General features: G+C 40.8%; 2 protein-coding genes across 6 annotated transcripts in view; both read right to left on the minus strand.

Annotated features, from left to right (window-relative positions):
* VAPB (VAMP associated protein B and C) overlaps positions 1-14,080 on the minus strand; it is a 49,425-nt gene extending 35,345 nt beyond the window's left edge. Inside the window, exon 1 of one of the 3 annotated variants that reach the window (XM_083360364.1) lies at positions 13,636-14,080. In XM_083360364.1, coding sequence (XP_083216490.1) covers positions 13,636-13,693 — 58 coding nt within the window. In that variant the 5' untranslated portion in view covers positions 13,694-14,080. Of the gene's footprint in view, positions 1-256; positions 1,471-13,635 lie in introns of those variants that run through there. The other 2 variants (XM_083360365.1, XM_083360366.1) reach the window with 2 other exon arrangements.
* Positions 14,081-17,059: 2,979 nt separating this feature from the next.
* RAB22A (RAB22A, member RAS oncogene family) overlaps positions 17,060-24,955 on the minus strand; it is a 40,476-nt gene continuing 32,580 nt past the window's right edge. Inside the window, exons 8-10 of one of the 3 annotated variants that reach the window (XR_014491875.1) lie at positions 24,834-24,889; positions 19,041-19,226; positions 17,060-18,545 (exon numbers count right to left, since the gene is read on the minus strand). Coding sequence is in view for 1 of the 3 variants with exons in the window: in XM_083357450.1 (XP_083213576.1) it covers positions 24,864-24,889 (26 nt within the window). In the remaining 2 variants the exon portion in view is untranslated. Of the gene's footprint in view, positions 18,546-18,820; positions 19,227-24,833; positions 24,890-24,955 lie in introns of those variants that run through there. The other 2 variants (XR_014491874.1, XM_083357450.1) reach the window with 2 other exon arrangements.

The following is a 24,955-nucleotide window of genomic DNA, read 5'->3' on the forward strand; positions in this document are numbered from 1 at the left end:
GACCTTACAAAAAAGGGAAATAAGTATTAGTAACGAATGACGTTCAGAAGCTAATCAAACACCTCTCTAATTCACTGAAGTATAAAAAGGTACAAACCGTCAAGATTTTGATGTAATGGCTAAACTCAGTAAAAGTAGTTTTAGCCTTCCTATGGGGTTGGTTTCTTGGTCTGGTCTACCTAATAGTACTTCCTACCTGAAACCTAAAGTCTTATGCTATAGTTGAGGTAGAGATTTAATGATAAAATCTATTTACCTTGAAAAAGAACACGCAGGATACTATAGGCAGCAACTAAAGAAATTATTATGTTTGTTGTCCATTTTATTCAAACATGGGGATTCAGGGAGTGTAAGAGAAGGACAAAGATGGCTGATGTTCAGATGTTCAGGTTTGCCTGGTGCGCCAGTTGCAGCCCTATCTGGACCGAGATGCCCTACGCACAGTCACTCATGCGCTCGTGACCTCCCGGTTAGACTACTGCAATGCTCTCTACATGGGGCTGCCCTTGAGGACCACTCGGAGGCTTCAGCTGGTGCAGAATGCGGCCGCACGAGTTGTGATGGGAGTTTCCCGACACTCCCATGTAACACCTCTCCTCCGCGAGCTGCATTGGCTTCCGGTTGCCCTCCGGGTGAGATTCAAGGTGCTGGTGATGACCTATAAAGCCCTAAATGGCATGGGTCCAGGTTATCTTAGGGAGCACCTGCTGCCAGCATCAATCTCCCATCGTCCTGTGCGCTCCCACAGGGAGGGCCTCCTTAGGGTGCCACCGGTCAGTGAGTGCTGGCGGGTTATCCCTAGGGGGAGGGCGTTCTCTGTGGGCACGCCTGCCCTGTGGAACGACCTGCCTGTGGAACTCCAGACCGCCCCCGACCTTCGTTCGTTTCGCCGGGACCTAAAAACCTGGTTGTTTGATTTAGCTGGCCTGGACTGAGGGGTTTTACATTTTTAAATTTTAAATTAAATTTTAAATTTGGGCTAACATTATTTAATTCTATTTTAATTTTAACTGTATTCTAACTTTTGTACTGTTTTAACTGTTTTTAACTTTGCCCTGTAAACCGCCCTGAGTCCTTCGGGAATAGGGCGGTATAGAAATCTAATTATTAATTAATTAATATTTATTAACAGCAAGAGAAACATGCTTTCCTGTCAAATTAAGAATTCAGGTGTAGATGTATACTTGTATATGCAGTTCATCCAAGTATGTGGTACCTATCAAAACAATAAGCAATAGACTACAAACATGCAAAGAATTTCATACAATTTGGCTTTTGTTTGGCTGGTTGATATTGGCATGTAAATAAAAACCACAGATAAAAATAATCCAATATAAATAGCTATGAATGCTAACATACTGATTTTTACTCTTTCCGCAAATATTTACTCATTCCAGATATATTCCTTATAGATTTTGTACTTATCAAATTTAGAAGACTGTCCATCACAAACTTCATCTTCCCTCCGTCAAAACAATTGGAACTGGTCACAGAGAAAGGAGAAGAATCACTGCAACATTATAAAGACTCCACTTATAGACTAGCTTTAGAAGAATTCCCCCCCCCCAGCAATGATCACTGTAACGATTAAACTTAAAGTGAATAAAATGGATGACAGAACTTCAAACAAACATTCATGCATGAGCAAAGTTTGAAGGTAGGGTTGGAGGAGGTAGATCAAAGTGTTCCTTATTTGTGAAAGATGTACTACCAGGTTGGGAAAGGCAAATATTCCTGAACTAAATTGCAGGAACAATTATCACGTGAATTGCTCTGCAGCCTCATATAAAAGTTATGTTAAGACAGAAAGTAGGTTGTATTTTCATTAAAAAATACTCTTCAAACAGTTAGACATGTCTAATTTAGTACTCTTGGGCTGGAACCAATAATCTTGGCATATACCTCCCCCAAGTTCATGGGGAATACCACTTAGATCAGTATCACCTGCCAAACTAGCAGTATTATAAAGCAAAGCAACAACATACAACTAAACTCCATCAGACAGACTTTTGATTTTTCTGAGAAAACTGTTCTGCCCTGCATTAAAAAAAATCAATACCTTTGCTCTTTGTGAATACATAAGTTTAGGATTGTTTCTGCTAAAAATAAAATAAAAGCAATATCTCTATCAAATCAAGCTGAACTGTGGGCAATTTAATGGACACTTCCAAACTGTTTTCTTGGCAAGAATATGTGAGTGGTTTCTTGCTACCTTCTTTCAAATTATTTTTTCAATTTCCCAGACTAGGCAACAAACTTGGGACTTCCTGATATCTCTCTTCCACATACTATAAAGTCTGACCTTACTTAATTTTTTTGAGATAAAGCAAGAGCAGTTAGGTGTGCCTATCCATGTTATTCATATCTTTGGATAATGACAACAATATTAAATATGGTTCTTCTAAGCCTTATATAAGCAGTGTAATACTACTAAAATGAATCATTTGCAGAAAGAACAAATGATTAAAAATATATGAACTACGGTAAGTTTATTCTTCATCTTCAAGGTCTACCAAAAGGGCATGGCAATCTACAAATGCTGATCACAGAAATGTCCCAAAGGTGATTTTTCAAAAAGCAACTGGAGTTTTTTCCCCTTGAAGACGTTTTGCTTCTCATGCAAGGAGCTCCTTTAGTTCAGCAATTCAGTTCTAATCACAGAAATATTTCAAGGCAGTCCCATTACATTACACTTGTACATTATTTGGTGTACTTGTATCAAAAGTAATAGGGAAATGTGGTTTCAGCATTTTAATGATTTCTAATTGTGAAATTTCAGGTAATCATGTCACAAAATCACCAAGTTGGAATGGGCCATTTAGGCTATCAAATCTAACACTAATCCCTCCTTGTTATGCTTTGTTGCAATATTATAAAGTTTAGTTCAAATATGTTCACTTTGTTAATCATGGATTAACCAATGCTGAGAACATAGTGACAATATTACTCTGTCACTAGAGATTGCTGAACCTTGAATGTTGTTATTACAACGTGAAAAACAAAAACATTCAAGTAGTTCTGCAACCTTGGCTGCCATTATGTAAAAGCTCAAGCCATATTTCAGATGACACTGGGCTTGAAATACTGGCATCGCTACAGTTTTTAGCCTTAGGAGGAACTGTATTTTGGAGTGATTAAATAATCTGTACTTCATCAGCAATCACCTTACTAATTAAAAGGATATGTATGCTGATGAGTTATTCAGTAAAGTCATTAATAAGCTATTCATGAAGCATTTATATGGATGTATCATAAAAACGGTTTTCAGTTCTCCAGGAGCAAAAAAAAAATTTTTTCCCCCTTTTCAGTGTCTCAGCTGTTGGGTATACTAAACAATTTAACCTCTTTGGTTAGCTTCACAGAGTAAACTGATTAAGGTTTCACAACTATTACTGGCCTGAGGATCAGTGGGATTCGATAGCTATATCTGAAATGTAGATAAGGTCAATTTATTTACATTTTATCATTTTTTTCTTTATTGTATGCAATTATTTTATTACTAACCTACTGACTGAATGAAAAGCAGCTGGTTTTATAGCATATGACAAAGAATATGCTTCTGTCTATCCCATGTTGAGGCCACTGGGAAGAAGGAGGGGATGACACCATTTTACTTTCTAGCAGCATAGGAGGCTAGAAAGATCTTAGTGTCACTGTTCTCTACTAATCTGTTTCAACATCTTTTTAAAAATAAATATCTCGGCACATTTTTCTTTTCAAAGGGGTGGAAAAGCAAATAGGCTAGGACAGTGGTGGCGAACCTATGGCACGCGTGCCAGAGGCGGCACTCAGAGCCCTCTCTGTTGGCACGTGCACCACTGCTGGCAGCAGCAAGTCCATCAGGCCACCACCCAGAGCAGGAGCCCCACCCAGCACAAAGGAGGCAAAGCGGCCAACTAGCAATCTCAAGTAGAGGTGGTAGAGCAGAGGTCACCAACCACTGTCGATTGGTGGACTGGAAGAAAAGAGAGGGAGGGAAGCATTTTGCATGCATGCGTGCATGGGGCCGCGAGCATGTGCGCTGCAAATGGGGCGGGGCTAGTGCCTGCATGATACTCATTAGCCCTGCCCCGTTCGTGCGTGGTACAGCGCCTTGTATCAGTGCCTTGCAGCACGGTGGCCCATTTTTGCACCCCTGGTTTTTGCATGCCAGAGGCAGCACTCAGAAGCACCTCCCTGCCCCCCCCCCCAGGGCACCATAATGCTGATGCGGCCCTCTCTGAAGTAAGAATCTGCATACTTCAATATAGCTGTGGCCAAGCAGGTATCAATAGAAGAAACATTTAAGGAGTATGGTATGTTTATTGATGATAAAAAATAAATATTATTTATTTATGACAGGCATATTTCACCAGAACGTCTGTTGAAAGCACCTTTGTGAATTGCACCAGAATGTCTCTACTGTAAGCCAAGTATTTGAACAGGCTTACTGTAACTAGGGGAAAAAAAAATCCTATCCTTTAGGCTCATACCATTAAAAGTGAATCACCTCCCAATGTACCAAATTATATATGATCCTATTCACTAACAACTAATGGCAGATATTTCTGAATGCAACTGCTTGAATCCATTTGTGCTGAAAGAAAATGGGCTAATACTTTTAACACGAGATCTATGTTTATTGCCTCTTTGATTCCTTTTTGGAAAGTTCTGTCTGTAAGCATAGGAAGAGGGCTGATAAGGGCTGCAACTGCTGAATGTCAGAAATCAACACTTAAATAAGATTGAGTTCTCCCAGAACGATCTCAGTTTTTCCTTTTATCCCCATACCATACAGGTGGTTACTGAGTGGATTACTCTCTAATATACTGTTTGAGATAACACTGCACACTAAAGGTAGAATTTTATGATGGACTTATATGTCCTAATATTTCCAACATAAACTCTTTCTACCCAATGCCTAAATAGGTTATTGCCACAACAAAGCAGAAGGAGGAATGCTAACTAATCCTTTTATAAGCATTTTACCCATATAAAATATGCTGCCAACCTATGTTAAATGGTTGCATGTGGCAATTAACAGGAAGGAAGCTAGTGTACCAAATTTCATCTATCTGCTAACTGAAGTCATTTATTCCCTGCCATAGATGAGTGTTATAACTGGCTGTTAAGAACGTTGTAACACATTTAAGGAAAGCTTCTATATTCTTTAGGGATACAACTGTCCCTTTATAGACTGCCTGGAATATTGGAATGGAAATCTCACTTTATCCTTCATTTCCTTCAATAAAATCAAGTCCTCCCTCTGTCAAACTTGATTCCTGCTACCTGGACATGGATCTATTATTTCCTTGGCAAGTATGCATAAGTGATTTACTATTCACTTTTTGCAGGTTATTTTTTGACTTGTCATTCTAGTCTCTGCAGTTCTCAGATTTCCTGGTGGTCTCATAACCAGATCAGATTCTGCTTAGCTTCTCAAGATCAGTCTAGGTTGGTTAGTTGCTGCCATCTAGTTCACCAATTTTTCTTTTGCATTTAAGGAACTCAGAAGCATAGGACCAAGATCAGTTAAAAAGAAAAAGAGAAAATGCAAAACAAGCTGACCTTATTCCTGGTCCATTATGCTTCCCTATGATTCTCTTAGAAAAGTAGCTAGTGTCTCTATTTTCTAAAAGTATCTATGGGGCTCTGAAATATTATTGCAAATTAAGATAGCCAAATGTAAATAGGAATTAATTAAAATAATTTAAAATACACAAAGGAGAAATGTCCAAGGGCAATCTCTAAGTTGCTTTCTACCTTTTCTTTAAAAAAAGGTTCCCAAAATAAAACTCTGCCTCTGGAGTCCAATCTTTTCTTTAAAACCTCCAGTGTTGGAACACCCACAACCTCTGGAGGCAAACTGTTCCACTGATTAATTGTTCTAAGTGTGAGGAAATTTCTCCTTAGTTCTAGGTTGCTTCTCTCCTTGATTAGTTTCCATCCATTGCTTCTTGCCTGGCCCTCAGGTGCTTTGGAGAATAGGTTGACCCCATCTTCTTTGTGGCAGTCCCTTAGATATTGGTACACTGTCACTCAGTTGCCTCCAGTTCCCTAATCATCCTTGTTGCTCTTCTCTGCACTCTTTCTAGAGTTTCAATATCTTTTTTATATAGTGGCAACCTAAACTGGATACAATATTCCAAATGTGGTCTTACTAAGGCTTTATAAAGTGGTATTAACATTTTGCGGGATCTTGATTCTATCCCTGTGTTAATGCAGCCTAGGACTGTATTGACTTTTTTGGCACACTGCTGGCTCATATTTAAGTGATTGTCCACTAGGACAGCAAGATCCCTTTCGCAATTACTATTATTGAGCCTAGTACCACCTATTCTATACTTGTGCATTTGGTATTCTGGCCTAAATGTAGAGCCTTACTTTTTTCACCACTTAATTTCATTTTGTTAAATAGGACCCAGTGTTGAAGTCTGTCAAGATCCTTTGGTATCTTGAGCCTCTCCTTTGGAGTATTGGATATTCCTGCCAGCTTGGTGTCATCTGCAAATTTGTTGAGTTCCCTTCTATCTCCTAAAATCATTGATGAAGATATTGAAGAGACTGGGCCTAAGACAGAGACTTGGGGTATCCTGCTGCATACTTCCCTCATATAGATGCAATTCCATTAAGGACTACACATTATGTGTGGCTGGTCAGCCAGTTACAAATCCATCTAGTGGTGATGCTATCTACCCCACATTTTTTTATCTTATCAAGTAGTAGATTGTGGTCTACTTTAATGCTTTACTGAAGTCCAAGTAAATTATATCCACAGTGTTTCGCTGGTCCACTAATTTTTTATTTTGTCAAAAGAATGGAATAAGATTTGTCTGGCATGATCTGTTTTTGACAAAGCCATATTGGCTTTTGGTTATGACTTCGTTGCCTCAAGGTGTTTGTAGATTCGTTGTTTATTTTTTCCAGAATCTTTCCAGGTATTGATGTCAAGCTGATAGGACTATAGTTTCCTGGATCCATTTTTTTCCATTATTTGAAGATGGGAACTATATCAGCCCTTTTCCAGTCATCTGGTAGTTGCCCAGTGCTCCAGGATTTTTGAAAGATATGGTTCATTTGATTTGAGATCAGAATAAATGCCAATTCCTTCAGAACCTTGAGTGTAATCCATCTGGCCTTGGTGATTTGAACTCATCTAGAGTGGATAGGTGTTCTCTTACTATTTTCTTGCTTATTTTGACTTGCATTCCTAATCTGCATTTTACAGGAAGGTTTTTTTTGATAGGTTGAACTGTTTTTTCTTTTTGTGTAAAGACAGATGCAAAACATGAGTTAAGCAATTCTGCTTTCTCCTTGCTGCTGATCACCTTTCCATTTTCTCCCATTTATGGGCTAATCATTTCCTTGACTTTTTTTCTTGTTTCTTTTCTTGTTTTTTACACGTTGAAAGAAGCTTTCTTATTTTCAACTTTTGTCGCAAGCCTTAGTTCATTCTGAGCCTTAGCTTTCCTGACTTAAACTTTGCAGATTCAGGTATTTGCTGATATTCTGCCTTAGTTATGTGCTCGTCTTTCCATTTTTTTATACTTCTCCTTTTTGTCTTTCAGTTTATCAGAGTTCTTTGTGCAGTCATGCTGGTTTCTTTTGAGATCTCTTATTTTCTTCTTCAATGGAATTGTGCTAGACTAGGTTTTTATAACCTCACTTTTTAAAGTTCCCAAGCTTCTTTAAAATTCTTATCCATGGAATCCTTCTCAAGCTCTGTTTACAAGGGCAATTCAGAAATAAATCTCCATTTGGTTATCAATGACAGACACTCACAGATACAGAACTTTTATTACTCATAAGAACTTTTATTATACACATTAAAAAACTACATTACATTACTTTTTGACATAATCGCCATTCATAATCGCTTGAAATTCCTTAGTAGTCATCGCTTGGCCCTAAATCTAGGCTATGGGAGGGGGGGTAATCAAAAACATCCCAATGGAACTACTTAAAAGTTCTTGGGTGCGTCTAGCGGTGTGTGGGCAAACATTATCGTGAACCAACACACCAGAAGTCACCATACCCCGATACTTGTCATGGATGGCTCATCTGAGTTTTTGTAACATTTCAGAGTAGACTTCTGAACTGATGGTTGGACCACTCTCCATGAACTTCACCAGCAATACTCCTTTGGCATCTTCACATTTGGCAGGATTTTCTATGGCACCACTTCCGGTGTGGTGTTGGTTCATGATAATGTTTGCCCACACACCGCTAGAAGCATCCAAGAATCTTTAAAGTAGTTCTTTTGGGATGTTTTTTGATCACCCCTGCCCCCATAGCCCAGATTTGGTGCTGAGCGACTACTATTAATTAATTTCAAACCTTGTAAGACGTTATATGACAAGTGCGTCAATTTGAATGGTGATTATGTCAAAAAGTAATGTAATGTTGTAGTTTTCTAATGTGTACAATAAAAGTTCTGCATCTGCGAGTTTCTGTCATTGATAACCAAATGGAGGTTTCTTTCTGAATTGTCCTCGTAAGTTTATTGAAATCAGCTCTCTTGAAGTCCCAGATTCTAGTTTGACTTTGTTTTATTGCTTGAGCTTGCATAATGTTGAATTCCAATACTGCATGGTTGCTGCCACCCCAAGGTTTCTGTTAGTTAGTTCAACGCCTTCTATCATTTAATCTCTGTTACTGACAATTAAGTGCAGTATGGCTGACCTCTAGTTCACTTCTCTACCTTTTGGGAGACAAAGTTTTCTGTTAGATTTGTGAGGCATCTGTTTGATTTTCTACTAGGTACAAAGTTTGTCTCCCAGTTGATGTCAGGCTAGTTAAAATACCCCATTAATATTGTGGTGTGCTTCCTACATATCTTAATTAACTGACTAGCAAAAGGTTCACACATTTCCTGTTTGATTGGGTGGCTTGTAGTATACACCTATGGCAATGTCATTCTTTTCCCCTTTTATATTGATCCAAATGCATTCAAGATGTTTTTCATCATTGTTCTGTATTTCTGTAGAGATATAGGTATTTTTCTATATAGTGTAACCCCATTTTTTATTAAGTCTGTTTCTTTTAAATAATTTAAATCTGCAAGAACTTCTTCAAAATATGTGTTTCTATATTGTAAGTTGAAAAGGAAGAAAAGGATATTATAAAGGGGCAATGATACGCAAAATCATGTCTTCATGTTGTTGTTCTGAGGACAGCAGTTCTGCAGTTATTTTTAACTGCAACTCACATCACAGTGCTTTAATTTGAAAGTGAAAAAGAACACATACAATATAAGAATGGTAGGAGGCCCAGGTCACCAAGGTAAACTATACACCAATAGCCTAGAACTGTGTCAGAAAAGATAAAAGTTCAGAATGAGGTGAAAGTAGCAAACATTAAAAACAACAAAAATGGTTCCTTTAGATATGTTCAAAACAAAAATGAAAGGAGATAGCATAGTGGTCATTCAATTATGACAAAATGCTAGTCTCAACTGAGGGAAAACAGAACTTTTACTATTAGTATTTTAATGTTTTGAATAAAGAAGTTGATAAAATACTTATGAAATTTGCAGATAACATAGCATTAAGCAGAATAATTTCCTAACAGAAATAAAATTCAGAATTATCTTGATAGGTTAAAGAAATATTTTAAAAGGAACAGAATGAAATTTAATAAAGACAACAGCAAAGTTCCTCATTTAGGAAACAAACATCACCTATCAAGAATTAAGCCAACTGCATTCTAACTTGTGGAATAAGTTCAGCTTAGATACATCTGTTTCTAATTCGATGTGTCATGAGAACTCATAAAATTGGACAAATTATGGTTCAGTTGCCCACAGGTAAGAATGTCACACATTCCCCATCCAGTATTTCCAAAAATCTTAATTCTACCTTTAGTACTTTGTATGAAATACATGCCATTAACTGCCTGAACTGCCATATGTTGTATCCTTATGTGAGGACATTCTACATGTTCAAAATAAGCTTTCTGTGCCACTTAACCCAGGCCACAGGACAAGCCCAGAGTTAGGCTCAATAATTTCTATAACTGATTGAGTCCCACTATCATGGTCATTCTGCCACTGGATCAAATATCAGAAGCCAGAAACGCAATGAACTGTTTGTTTGCAAGATGATACTTTGGGAATAAAGGTCTACTCAGCAGTAATTCTGAACTTCTGTCTAAGCCTGCCTGGTTAGGATTACCAAGCACCAGCTGAGAAGGTTAACATAATACATCTGGATGGCCTTCAGCCAGATCAGACTTAACAAGCACCAGATGAATCAGGGCAAAGTAATTGCAGCCTCCAGTTTAAAGCTTGCTGGAGGACAACTCATGATTGTAAAGCTATGAGGTCAGTTGTCCCTACATCCTGATAGAGCTCCTTACTGTACAAATGCTTTACAATCTGGAGCCTGACCTTTGATGTCCTTTGTGCTGTAACTCATTTGTAAAATAGGCTTTATTATATTATAACTATGGTTCTGAGATTTCCTGACAGCAGAGAATCACTTTAAATTATATACAATGGGTGGGGAGTAGACAATAGCCTAACCTAGACCTTAAATTAGCAATATTAACTATTGTAATATAAGAAATTTATTTATTTATTTATTCAATTTATATACCGCCCTTCTCCCGTAGGACTCAGGGCGGTTCACAAGGTTTTTTTTTAAAAAAACAATACAATTACAAAACTTAAAATCAATTAAAAAGATTATATAGACCTTGCAATAAAACCCCAGTTAAAAAACAGTTAAAATCCCAATTAATATGCTCAGACCAGGCCAGAGAGCTCAAAGAGCCAGGTCTTCAGGAAGATCAGGGGCAGTCCTAAGCTCTACAGGCAGCTGATTCCAAAGGGCAGGCGCACCCACAGAGAAGGCCCTCCCCCTGGGTATTGTTCGCGGTACCCTGAGAAGACCCTCCCTGTGGGAGGGCACAGGAGGAAGGGAGCTTGATGCCAGTAAATGTTTATATATACAAGTTAAAAATGCTCAAATGATTGACAATTACACAGGGCTGAAACTCTTCAGATGTTGCTCAATCACATCAAGTCCTAATAGAAGTTCATACTAATGGCCGTTATCTCATGGATGTTGTCATGCAAGCCAAGATTTTAGGGTGTGCCTGGGCAGAGTTGATTGCATCTTGATTTCTTCAGATGAAAGACTCCACTATTATGTATACAAGGTATTCTAAAATTTCAGTATTAATTTTGAATCTCATGTATTTATTCTGAGCACAGGGATGCGTATTCATCCATCAAAAAAAAACAACTGAATGAAGAAGCATCATCCATCTGTATCAACTTTTTAACTGCCATTATGCTTAGCAGCAGTATTCCTCAGATATGCTAACTCATGTAAATGTGAGATGGGTGGCTATATAAATCAAATGATTAAACAAATAAATTATAATTGAAACACAATTCAATGTAGTTAAATACAAACCTCTCTCTATAACAGAGCTAAACTAGTATTGTAAGCAAACATATGAAGGAGTTAGTAAAAACAAAGTACTATTTCTAAGTACATGTTTAAAGAATAAGCATTAGACAATTCAGTTGCTCTAAAAAGTATGCACTGTAAAACAGAGCTAAAGTTTGTTATTAAAATACCTGCAACAATACACTAGTAAAAATAAATGAAGACTATTAAATTTTATAAGCAGCTCATTCCACTGTAGGAGCAGAGGTTAATGTTTCATTTCTGAAGGGCGCAACTAACAACAAATCTCAATATAAAATTAAGAGATTGTCTCTGAAAGACTCTTCAAATTCTTAGAGTGTTTGTTTTCTTGCATTAAAGCTAACATAAACCAAAGGCAAGAAATGACCCGCATGTCTTATGGAAGAAATTACATTATTAAGAGGGTTTGAATTCAAAGAAAAATAAAGGAAGGCATTATAGAACTATGTAAAATTGTGCAAAAGATGGTAAATATAAACAGGAGAAAAAAGATCCAGAAGGACCAAATTACACAGGGAGGAGTTTATAACAAGAAACACTATGTTACACAAATTGTAAATGGAATTCAAAGCCACAAGATACAGCAAGGCCTGCAATCCCGACAGCTTTGTAGGAACATTATCAAGTTCATGGAGGATAAGGCTAACAATGGTTAATAGTTATCTTCAATATCTGAGACAGTAAGGTTCAACCTGTACTAATTGTTGGGTATACAAGAAGCTTGGTAATGAGTATATCCCTGCTTGTAGGCTAACCAAAGTCACATGCTTGGTGCTGTTGAAACAGAAAGCTGGATTAGGTCACATCAATACTGTATTTCATCCAGCACAAATGAAAGAAAAGTTGCAGTATGTTATGCATTTGAGAGTTACATAAATCTGAAATGTAAATAAATCCACCTCTGCATGCCCAGGTCTACTACCATGACCTAATAGGTATACCTTAAAATTTTAGACAGCTGCATGACTAAAAACCAAATGTCTCTTTATCTTTTAGTCAAACCTCCTTTTCACTACCAAATCCACAATTACTGGGACACTTCCCACCCCCCCACCCCATTTCACTTTACTTGCTGTGGTGGGACTTGTGAATAAAATGCACATGACTGCACCAAGCACCCATAAGTAACACAACAAACAGTTAAAAAAAATCAATTTAGGGGGACATCAGATTAGCGATTTCCATCCGTTTTTTGAGAAACCTAAAATACTGCGATTCTAATATTGATCCGAAAGGGTTCTTTCTAAAAACTAACGCTCTCTTCCTTAAGGAAACCTAATCAGAATCAAGCTAAATCAATTCCGCAGGAGCAATAGAACAACTACGACAAAGACAAAGAGTTCTTATTATTTTTTAAGTCCTTTAACAGAGGATTTAAGTTCAGAAGGAAACTTAAGGACCAGCCTGGGAGTAAATCGCACTGGCGAAGCTCGCCAACACATGATTATGTGCACAATTGTTGCACAATCCGCTTTGGCTGTTGTTCTTTTTTTTCTCCTCCTTAAAAAAGGCGACATCGGCAGCGTCTCTTACTCGTTCCGCAAAGAGGGACCAACCAACCTTTCTTTCCGGTCACGTTAAACGAGGTCTGGAAGCTCCCCTCGAAAGAAGGGGGAGGTGAGTCCCAGCCTTCCAAGTCGCCCCCCGCCCACCATCTCCAGGGACCCGGGCCGCGGCCCCGACAGGTTGGATCCGGGAAGCTTCTCCCTTTCCACTCCCATCCGTCCCAAGCAGCACCCAGGACCGAGGAGGCGAAGACGCCGACCGATCCCTGGGTCCCCCCTCCCGTCCGCGCTCCGGCTAAAAGAGGGGCCGTGCGGGAGACTGGCTGGGGAGGACGCAAGACACCGCTCGGCCGGCTCTCCAGGCCAGCGTTTCCCAACCTTAGGAACTTGAAGATGCGTGGACTTCAACTCCCAGAATTCCCCAGCCAGCTGGCTGGGGAATTCTGGGAGTTGAAGTCCACGCATCTTCAAGTTCCTAAGGTTGGGAAACGCTGCTCCAGGCGAAGGGCGTTTTGCCCCAGCGAGCCCGCCGCGGCGGCGGCGGCGGCCCCCGGAAAATGGCTGCCGCTGGAGCCGAGCCCTTCCAGGCAGAGCAGCTGCGGCAGAGCGCACCTCCGGAGCCGCCAGCCAAAGCAGCCAAAGCGGCTCCAACCCCGGCGGCCGGAAGCGGGAGAAAGGCGCTTCCAAGGCGGAGGCCGCCCCCCCCCCCTTACCTTTGAATTTGAGCTCGTGCTGCGGCTCCAGGCTCAAGACCTGCTCAGCTTTCGCCATGTTGGCTCCCGCTCCTCCTCCTCCTCCTCCTCCTCCTCAGCGTCGGTTGAAGCACCAAGCGGGGCCCGGCGGGAAAGCGGAGCAAACGCCAGGGACGGCCTCAAAAAAAAAAAGAAAGAAAGAAAGAAAGAAGCCGAGGCAGCGGCGGCTCCTCCTGACGAGGCAGGCGGGCGAAAAGAGGCGCGGGCGACGGACAGCGGGACCCGCTGACGGCTGGGGCACTGCCAGGGAATGAGCCGGCGCGCGCCCAAGCACGCAAGCTGACGCTTCCCACCCTCGCGAGGAGGAGGAGGCGGAGGAGGAGGCGGGGCGGACGCTGCAGCACGGGCGGGCCTGGTTTTTGGCGTGGGGGGGGGGAGGGAGGGAGCAAAAAGGGGACTGCAAGCTGACGTTTCCCGCCGGGCGGGGCCTTAAAGGCCGCTTTCTCTTTCGTCAGGGGGAGGGGGGGAGGTTTGCGCGTAACGCGGCGCGCGCGCGCGGGAGGGGGAAGCGCAGGCGCTGCGCTGGTTCGAAGCGCGCGCGCTGCGCTATCGCGGCGCGCAAGTAGGGCGGGGGGCGCGTCCGGAGGGAGGAAAGAGGCTGGAGGAAATTAGGAGGGCGCTTGTAAAACGCCGCAGTCCCGGCGAGGGAGCCCGGGAGCCAGTCAGGGGACGGCAGTGGGCTTTGTCTGGCGAAAGGGAAAGATGGTATTGGTGGAAAGTCGGTTTTGCAGAGCGTGACCCTGATGGGCAAAGGTGGACGCTCTCTCCTGGCTGGGGAATGAAGGAAAACCCTCCAACGGAAATATTTATATTTATATTTATTAAATTTTTATACCGCCCTTCTCCCAAAGGACTCAGGGCGGTGTACAGGGCAATAAATATCAAAATACAAAGAAGAGTGAGGGGTGACATGATAGCAGTCTTCCAGTATTTCAGGGGCTGCCACAAAGAAGAGGGAGTCAAGCTATTCTCCAAAGCACCTGAAAGCAGGACAAGAAGCAAGGGATGGAAACTAGTCAAGGAGAGAAGCAACCTAGAACTAAGGAGAAACTTCCTGACAGTTAGAACAATTAACCAGTGGAACAACCTGCCTCCAGAAGTGGTGAATGCTCCAACACTGGAAGTTTTTAAGAAGAGACTGGACAGCCATTTGCCTGAAATGGTATAGGGTTTCCTGCCTGAGCAGGGGGTTGGACTAGATAACCTCCAAGGTCCCTTCCAACTTATTATTATTATTATTATTATTATTATTATTATTATTATTATTATTATTATTATTATTATTATTTAATTATGCCTGATATAATACAATAGTTAAAAGCCATGTTAAAGCCATGTTAAAACCCAAACCCCGAACCCATCAGACCAGGCCGGCTTGTTCAAATAAATATGGGGAAATGGGGAAGGGAGGGTTATTCTTGTGGAGGGGAGGAAGGCAAGCCCCATTGAAGAAGGTGTCAGGACCCCAAAACCTCCGTGTTTTCCCTTGCATATTATTATTCTATTATTGCCTTGCATATTCTACTTTTCTGGCCTGCCATTCTGCTGGGGAGAGGAGAAAGCTTGGGATAACTCGCTTTCTACTTTCCCTCTCCTGCCTTTATCCTTGAGAAAGGAAACTTGGTTACAGAGAAACGAAAGCTGGAGAAGACCTTGAGATGTTCGCCCACTGTGCCACTTACCTGCACATCATACCATCTGTAGATTGGCTGAGTTTCAAATGGACATTATGACTGTGGTGGGAGGAGGAATATTGCTGGCTTAACTATACCGTGGGATTGCGTGGGATTTTCCCCAGATCTCGCCTTATGGAAGGAGCCACTTCAACTAACCACCCAAGAAAGCAGAACTCTTGAAACAGGCATTCTCACAAAAGGATACTTTTATTAGGGGTCAGTGAATATTGCTTGCTTAACTATACTGTTTGCTTTCTGTTTTAAGAATTCTGCTTTAAGAATTCTGCTTTCTTGAGTGGTTAGTTGAAGTGGTCCTTACATAAGGCGAGATCTGCATAGTACTAAACCCAGAGAAGCTGCTACCCTACAGGTTGGGGGGGGGGAGGAGCGGAATGCAAACTGTCTCTACATGGAAGAGTTCCATGCAGAGAAATGGTCTCCTTTTCCTAAAAGCTGATGAGAGCCTCTACAGGGACCTGGAAGAGGCTGGACCTTCCGGTGAAGAAGATCGAGCTAGATGGTCACTTGGGGTCAGAAAGAAGGAAGGATGGGAGGAGAAAACCCCAAAAGTTGCTCTTACTTGAGGCGGAGGGAAGAAAAGAACAAAGAAGAAAAATTCAGAATCTGCCTCTCCTGACAAGGACGGAGAAAAGGAGGAACCGAAATCGGGGGGCAATGGAAGCGGTGATGGAGTATGTGAAAAGAACCCTCAGTGAATTTAAGATTCAGCTGAAGGAAAGCTGTGAGTTGGGAGTAGAGTCGGAAGAGTCCGGTAAAGCAAGGAGGGAGACCAGTCACTGAGTATACTGAGGAGTTCAGAGAATTGGCCAGTCGCCTGTGCTGGCCGGAGGACATCCTGGTAAGCTGTTTCCAAGATGGACTCAATGAAGTGCTGTGAATGCCTGTGTAGCCTGTGGGGCCCCAGGGCGGCTGTATGACTGGTGCATGTTGGCTGAGGAAGTGGAGATTGATCAACACAAGCATCTGCATTGCCCGGTGAGACCAAGCTTCAAGCAGCAGACCGAGAAGCGAGGGGAGACCGCATGAGCTTTGCCTGGCCTGCCTCGCAGCACCGCCTGCTTCAAATGTGGAAAAAGGGACATCGCACCATGGATTGCCACAGTAAGACACCTGCCAAGAGAGGGGATCCTCTACCCGCTGAGAGACCTCTGAGAACCCCATCATGGTGCCTGCTAGTTTTGCCACCCATCAACCTGGGTGGCCACACAGAGATTTTAACATTTATTGTGGCCCCGGGAATGGAGTGGCCATCAGTTCTGGCTTGGCTTGGCTAAAGAAGTGGAACCCCATGATCAACTGGAGGGAAGGGTAACTGATTCCCGCAGGGGGAAGCCCCGGCCATCACTAAAGGAAACGGTGGGAGATGTGGATTACGTCGTGATTTTGCCTCTGCCCTCAGTGAGTCAGACTTGCAAAGCCTCCCAATGTAATACCAGGATTTGGCTGAAGCTTTCAGCGAGCAAAGGGCAGATGAACTGTCCCTTCACCGGCCCACAGACTTTGCAATAGAAATCATCCCATGGGCAAAATTGCCAAAACCTAAAATGTACTCAATGACTCCTAGAGAATTGAATGAACTGGAAACATTTATCAAAAAGAACTTAGAGCAGGGGTTTATTGAACCAGCTGGACCTCGGAAATTTGTTGATGGTGTCCCACAAAGTCTCTCTGAATTTACTGTTGGGACAATGACTTAGAGTAAATGCACTTTGTTCCTCGTTTGCATCAGAAAGAAAGGATAAAGATGATTCCCAACTGTTATGAGTTGCTTCATTTATGAGTTGATCACCATTTGGTTGGCCTTATTGGAAGCTAAGGAGGGGTGAACTTGGTTACATGGATGGGATTCCTCCAAGAAGTTGAAAATTAAAAATTAATGGAAGACCACTTTGTTTTTATAAAAAAAATTCTACAGATGTATTAAGGTACCAGCAATAAAATTCAGTTTGTAGGACTTTTCTTTATATTTAACATATATTTTAAAAAGGATAATACTAATTTTACACTATTACCATTGCATCATTATATATTATTATACTGCAAATAATACCAAAGTATGGAACATACTATCCCTTTGCAAGTCTGTTTAAACCATGTTATTCTGCTGTGCCATTGGTTCTAATTTACCATTGTCATTTATCTTTGAGGTGGATCAGAAAATTGCATTTCTTGAATACTATAATATCAAAACTAGGTAAAATTTAATAACAGGACACAGATATATTTTATTGAAACTGGACTGATAATTTTTTTCCTTTAATTGACCATGCTATTCTTAGAAATTTGTTAGTTTAAACACGTTGCATTGAATATTAAGGGAAATAGAGAAGGATGCTATGACAATGTAACCCGAACTATGTACTGAAAACTCTGTTATTCAATTGATGATTACCCAGGTACCATGATGCTTTCTAAATATATAGTCTTTAAATTGGAAAACCAATAAAACTTGGTTTTTTTTGTTTTTTGTTTTAAAGAAAATTGTATTTCTATTAGCCTGATTTTTTTCCTGTTTTATTCTTGCTTTATTGTTCACTGTCCAGAACTTTGATGATTAGGGAAATCTACAAATATTACTAATAGTAGTTTTTGATATTAATGGCCAGGTTGATAGTCATTTGGAACTTCAGCTTCCTTCTTGGAGATGGGAGTCAGAGGTGGCTCAGGACTTCATGGTCATCATCGCACCCATGAGTCTGACCCAAGTCATCAAGGTCCCAACACACCCAGAATTCATATTCTAGACCTGGTTTTCTTGTTGGAGCAGTATATCAACATCCAGGTTGTGAATCCAAGTAAAACTCCAGGTTCATTTAGTTTCCGAAAAGGTTACTGTTTATTGAATACACAGCTTGGTTATGTCGAAGAAAAACTAATACCAATTCATAGACTTAAACAATAATTCTCCCAGCCAAATCCCCAACATCTTACATAATACATAACAAGTTCACTTGGTTATGGGAATTGTCTGCAAATTGTCTACAAATGGTGTCCTTGACAAGGCTTCAGGCTCTCATGGTCTCCAGCTGAATCGAAGAGATTTCATTTCTCCATTTAATGTACTTGAAAGTAACATCCCCACACCCCTTAATCTAAAGGCAAGATGAAACACAGAGGCACATAGCTGCCAAAGTTTCACCCTTGACGCACCAATCCCCCCAAAGAAGAATGAATCTGGAAAGGCATAAAACCAGCATATAGACATATAGACATTGCTTAAAATTCTTAATACCTACTCACCCCACCCCCTCACTGGGGCCGATCGGTGTATAGAATGGAATTTATTAGCTTAGTGGCTCTAACTTTATCCGCAGCTACCCATTGTGCCTCTGCAAGGGAGTATCCTTTCCATGTTACCTGATATTGCAGCTTTCCCCTACAATATCTTGAACCCAAAATGTCATCAATCTCATAATGCCTTTTCCCCTTAACCAGAATTGGGAGGAGATTTTCAATTGGTCTCATTCTTGGACCATGACAGGCTTTAATAAGCTACAATGGAACACTGGGTAAATCCAGTTAAAACCCCTTGGCACTGCAATTGCAACAGTAGCAGTGTGGATTGAAGGTGAGGGAGACTGCTATCATTTATTCGTTACAGAGATATAAGTCTGTTGGCCCTGAAATTCTGTTGTTTCTACTCCTGTGCTGCAGGGAACTTGGACTTACTTGGTCTGCCCCAAGGAGACTGATGAACCAGCAAGGTTACAGAGCGAATGTGGGGTTTCCTGAAGGCCTGGTGCATGGTCCAACTGAAGACTTAGTTGCTGCCTGGAACGTGAGGGAGGGATTTTGGACTAGATTGTTTCCATGTGGTCTCTCTTTTCCTGTGGATCTTAAATTCCCCTTAGCTTGCTGAGGAGAAAGAGGGAGGGAGGGAGATGTTGAAAAGAAGGTAAGTGTGCCACAGGAAGACTATGAGGAATAAGCAGGACTGAGCATCAGCTAGAGATGCTATTGGGGCCTAAGTGGTGATGGATAGGGAGGCAAAGTGCCAGCATCTGTATTGCATCCACAATCACTCCGAAGCACTGTTCAGGGTAATGCAGGCTCTCTAGGGAAGGATTGACTCAGAGGTTTACTTGCAGGGCCACTGTGAAGAATATGCATGGAACCTATTGGATAAAATCACTCTTAATTTGCATGCAGAACCATCCCCTCCCCCTACCCACAAAGCTGAAAATGTTGGGGAACTCTGTTAGAGAAGTGGATTGTGGATTGTGAGCAGGAAAGAATCCTTGCACAGCTTTGTGTTGTATATTACTTGTGCCCTTTGTTGGATTGTTTTCAGTTAGTCATGCCTTAGCATCCTTTCAGTCGGGCTATTGCAGTGTTTTCTACATAAGGCTGCCCTTGAAGAACATGTGGAATCTGCAGTTGGTACAGTATGCAGCTGTAACAGCAGTTACAGTTGCAAGAAAAAGTATGTGAACCCTCTGGGATTACGTGGAGTTTTGCATGAATTGGCCATAAAATGCGCTCTAAACGTCGTGTAAGCCACAACAATAGAAAAACACAGTCTGCTTAAAATAATACTACACAAACATTAGCTGTTGTCATGTTTTAATTGAACATAACATGTAAACATTCACAGTGCAGGGTGGAAAAAGTATGTGAACCCCTAGCCTAATGACTTCTCCAAGAGCCAATACCTTGGGGAGCACCTGCGGCCGGCATCAACTTCCCTCCGCCCAGTACGCTCCCACAGAGAGGGCCTCCTCAGGGTGCCACCGGTCAAAGAATGCCGACTGGTGGCCCCCAGGGGGAGGGCGTTCTCTGTGGGCGCGCCGGATTTATGGAACCATCTTCCGGTCGAGCTCCGGATGGCGCCCGATCTCCGCTCCTTCTGGCGCGATCTTAAAACCCACTTTTTTGAACAAGCTGGCCTGGCCTGATGGGATGGGGTTGGGTTTTATAAATTGGTCTTAACTTTTAATCTGTACTAATTTATTACGGGCATTGCTGTTTAATTACTTTTTAATAATTTTTAATTTTTGTATCTTGTTTTTATTATGTATTGCCCTGTTCACCGCCCTGAGTCCTTCGGGAGAAGGGCAGTATACAAATTAATATTATTATTATTATTATTATTATTATTATTATTATTATTATTATTAATAATAATAATAATAATAATAATAATAATAATAATAATAATAATAATAATTGGAGCCAGGAGTGAGCCAACCTTGACTCCCATCAGTGTGATGATATTGGATGTGTTGCTGACAGCTGTCCTGCCCTTTAAAAACACACACCTGTTTTGGGTTTACTGGTCTCAAGAAGCACTGTCTGATGTGAACCATGCCTCACAGAAAAGAGCTCTCAGAAGATCAAGAATTGTTGACTTGCATGAAGCTGGAAAGGGTTACAAAAGTATCTCCAAAAGCCTTGATATTCATGTGTCCACGGTAAGACAGACTGTCTACAAATGGAGAAAGTTTAGCACTATTGCTATCTCCCTAGGCGTGGTCGTCCTGTAAAAATGACTGCAAGAGCACAGTGCATATTGCTTAATGAGGTCAAGAAGAATCCTAGAGTGTCAGCTAAAGACCTACAGAAATCTCTGGCACATGCTAACATTTTTGTTGACACATCTACAATAAGGAAAACATTAAACAAGAATGGAGTACATGGGAGGACAACATGGAGGAAGCCATTGCTGTCCAAAAAACATATTGCAGTATGTTTGAAGTTTGCAAAAGAGCACCTGGATGTTCCAAGCAATACTGGCAAAATATACTGTGGACAGATGAAACCAAAATTGAGTTGTTTGGGAAAACCACACAACACTATGTGTGGAGAAAAAAAGGCACAGCACACCAACATCAAAACCTCATCCCCACTGTAAAACATGGCGGAGGGAGCATCATGGTCTGGGGCTGCTTGTCTGGGAAAATGAATTCCAGAGTTTATCAGGACATTTTGCAGGAAAACGTACGACCATCTGTCCACCAACTGAAGCTCCGCAGAGGATGGGTGATGCAACAGGACAATGACCCAAAGGATACAAGTAATTCAACAAAACAATGGCTTCAACAGAACAGAATATGCCTTCTGGAGTGGCCCGGTCAGAGTCCTGACCTCAACCCGATTGAAATGCTGTGGCATGACCTTAAGAGAGTGATTCACACCAGACATCCCAAGAATATCGCTACACTGAAACAGTTTTGTGAAGAGGAGTGGTCCAAAATTACTCCAGATCGTTGTGCAGGATCTGCAACTACAGGAAATGTTTGGTTGAGGTTATTGCTGCCAAAAGAGGGTCAACCAGTTATTAAGTCCAAAGGTTCACATACTTTTTCCACCCTGCACTGTGAATGTTTCCATCTTATGTTCAATTAAAACATGACAACAGCTGTTTGTGTAGTATTATTTTAAGCAGACTGTGTTTTTCTATTGTTGTGACTTACATGACGTTTAGAGCGCATTTTATGGCCAATTCATGCAAAACTCCACGTAATCCCAAAGGATTCACATACTTTTTTTTGCAACTGTATGGCCATTTCTCAGTCTATGCATACAAGCTGCATTGGTTGTGGTGAGATGGGTGGCAAATAATTTAAAAGGTAAATATACTTCTGAGTTTTTATTATTTTTTTAAATCGTTGTCAGCCAGTCACTTAATTGAGATGGGCTGCCATATAAATTGAATAAATACACAAATGTAGTTGCTTGTGGTCTTTATTCCTCAGTTGTATCACTGCATCTGCCCAAATAGTTTCAGTTTTATTTTGGATACAGAACCCCGTTCAAGGGAGTTTTACAACATTAAAACATAAAAATGCAGCACTACAATATGGTTTTTGTTTTTATAAAAACCTGATTTTAAGTACTGCAGTCAAAATTCATACTTGGCTTTTGTCTTGCAATGAAGTGAAAATGTTATAGCAAGGTGTGTGTGTGTGTGTGTAAAGAGATCTGTAGTTCTACATATGTTGATTCCATCATCCTTTATTTTTAGCCTGTTTGCCTGGGGTGAAACATGGACGCCTTTTGATACACAGAAATAATATTGAGCTTGATACATTATTGAATGTGCAGATGATATACAATTGGATGGGATAGATACTCTAGATGACACAATGCAATATGATCTCGATCAGTTAGAAGGAAAATAATAAAATGCAACTCAGCATTCTTCAGTTTAGCTTGTCAATATGTTTGAAAGTGATTTTGAAATTGTATTTTATGATAGGATGTAAATGAGTAAGCAGTGTTATAATGGCTGCAAAAAAGACAAAGTTGCTTCCCAATCAAGGGCAATACTACTTTCACTCATACACGGCATTGGTCAGATGCTACCTTGAAAGACTGTCGGGGATGTTTAACCTTGAAAAAAAAATGACATGGGAACTGTAGGTTGCAAATTTTTAGCTAGGCAAAGAAGGGCTACACAAAGGAAAATCAAGTCCTATTCATGATCATCTCATAGTTCCAGTCAAAATGGAACTTTTGCGTGGCCCGGTTTACAAAAGGCTGTGGACTGGTATTGGTCCGTGGCCTGGGGGTTGGGGACCTATTCTAAATGGCCTCTTCCAATTCTATAACTCTGTGAATGTTTGTTTTTTGATATATACATTTTCATTCACCACCTCGTATCTTACTGCTATTCATTCTCTTATAACTACAGTTTCAACTGTAGTTGAAACAGATGTTATAAGGGTTCTTCATTTTATATACTCAGTGTAGCATTGTTCTACAGAAAGCCTACTTTGTGAGGATAAAAAAAAAGCCCCAGGCCATTGCATGGTGCAGGCTGCAAAGCTTTAAAAATTCTGCTTCTTAAAACACCCTTTAAGAAAGACATTTTACTGTAGAGGAAATGTATGCTTCCCTGTCCTTCTGCTGGAGGTTGCACCAGGAGGTAAAATGAAATGACCAGGTCATATTTAATTGCAGACAGAACAAAATTAGTCCCAGACTTGCAGCGTGGGTGACTCTTTCCCTGAAGATTAGACAACTTCAGCTTAGAGAATTATCTGTCACCACAATTAACGATTAAAACATGTTGACAGTTGCCATTCCTTTCCTGAGAGGGTGGGGAAAATGTGGATTGGTTTTATAACACCTTTACAAGTGGGTTTTGCAAATCCAATGGATGGGGTTGTGAAAGAGCACATTTACAATATAGTGCAATGTATCAGAAAATGATTGCTCAGCTATTTCCTCCAAAGAACCCCCATAATAACAAGCATTGCCTGATACGATCTTTGAAACTGAGGTTTTAAAGCATACTATAATCAGTGAAATTCAGTTTAAAGCCAAGCAGTATGCTTGTATTTTATTCAGAAAAAAATAATAATTTCTGCCTTTCAGCTTACGGCCATTTTATTGCACCCATTTATTTTCCTATTTTTGCTGAGTAGTAGTTGCAAAACTAGATTCTTGGATTTGTCTTTTGGATAAACAGTTCCTATTATGGGTAGTTACAGTGGCCCGACTTCATTCCCTCTACAACAGTGTTTCTCAACCTAAACAACTTGGAAGATGTATGGACTTCAACTACCAGAACTGAAGTGTGCTGGCTGTGGGAATTCTGGGAGCTGAAGTTCAACACATCTTCAGGATGTTGAGGTTGAGAAATACTGCTCTACAGTAATAGCAGATTTATGTATCCATTAGTTTGGAAGTGATACTCCCTCCCCTTGGGATGCTATGAATTATAGACAAGCAGAATTTGGCAGTCAAGATTAGAAAAGGCTAGGAACATGCGGGAGCTTAATACATAACCTTGTGCATGGCAGTAAGTTGCAGTATCAAAATTAGATTGATAGTTGTCTGCTGATTAAGTACATGCTTGTTTTATCATATCTTTTCTCAATCTGATGGGGGGTGGGAGGCACACAGGACTATACTATACATTATTCACAACTTGTGTGTCCATTAGGAATAACAGTAGTTGGACCTGATTATGTCTAGATTAGAATGTACCAGTTTCCTGTTTTAAAAAAAAGGAGGATATATAACGAACTCTGAAGACTTGCAGAGTTTTTATCCTGGCTAGCCACTTAGTATAGCATAAAGAGCTAGAAGGAGGCAGGAGGTACAAAATGGGATGGTCAATAAATTGTTCTTGTATACCTCAACATGATGTGTAGTCCCATAAATTGTACAATATGTAACTAATTGCCTAAATTTGTTGAGTTAGTTAAAAAAACACATCAAGGAGTACATTGTCAGGACTCATGGTAACACAGTGTTTCTATCACATATGAAAATAAAGGACTGTCATTGTAAGTGTAAAATAATAACACATGTAACTATTTCATACAGTTTACTTGGGGGTGTCTAGATTCATATTGATTCAGCTTGGTTTAGTGATTAAAGCATCAGGCAAGAAACCAGTTACCATGAGTTTTAGTCCTGCCTTCGGCATGGCCAGCTAAGTGACCTTGGGCTAATCATTTTCTCTCAGCCATAAGAACGAGGCAATGGCAAACTACTATCAGAAAACCTTACCGAGAAAATAGTAGGGACTTATCCAGGCAGTCACCAGGAGTTCTGATCTGAAGGCACTAAAGAAACAGGCATACATACATGCAAGCATCAAGAATGAGGATGGGAATAATTTTGGAATTCAT

The sequence above is a fragment of the Vipera ursinii genome (assembly GCF_947247035.1).
Source record: "Vipera ursinii genome assembly, chromosome: 3".
In the NCBI taxonomy this organism is placed as follows: Eukaryota; Metazoa; Chordata; class Lepidosauria; order Squamata; family Viperidae; genus Vipera; species Vipera ursinii.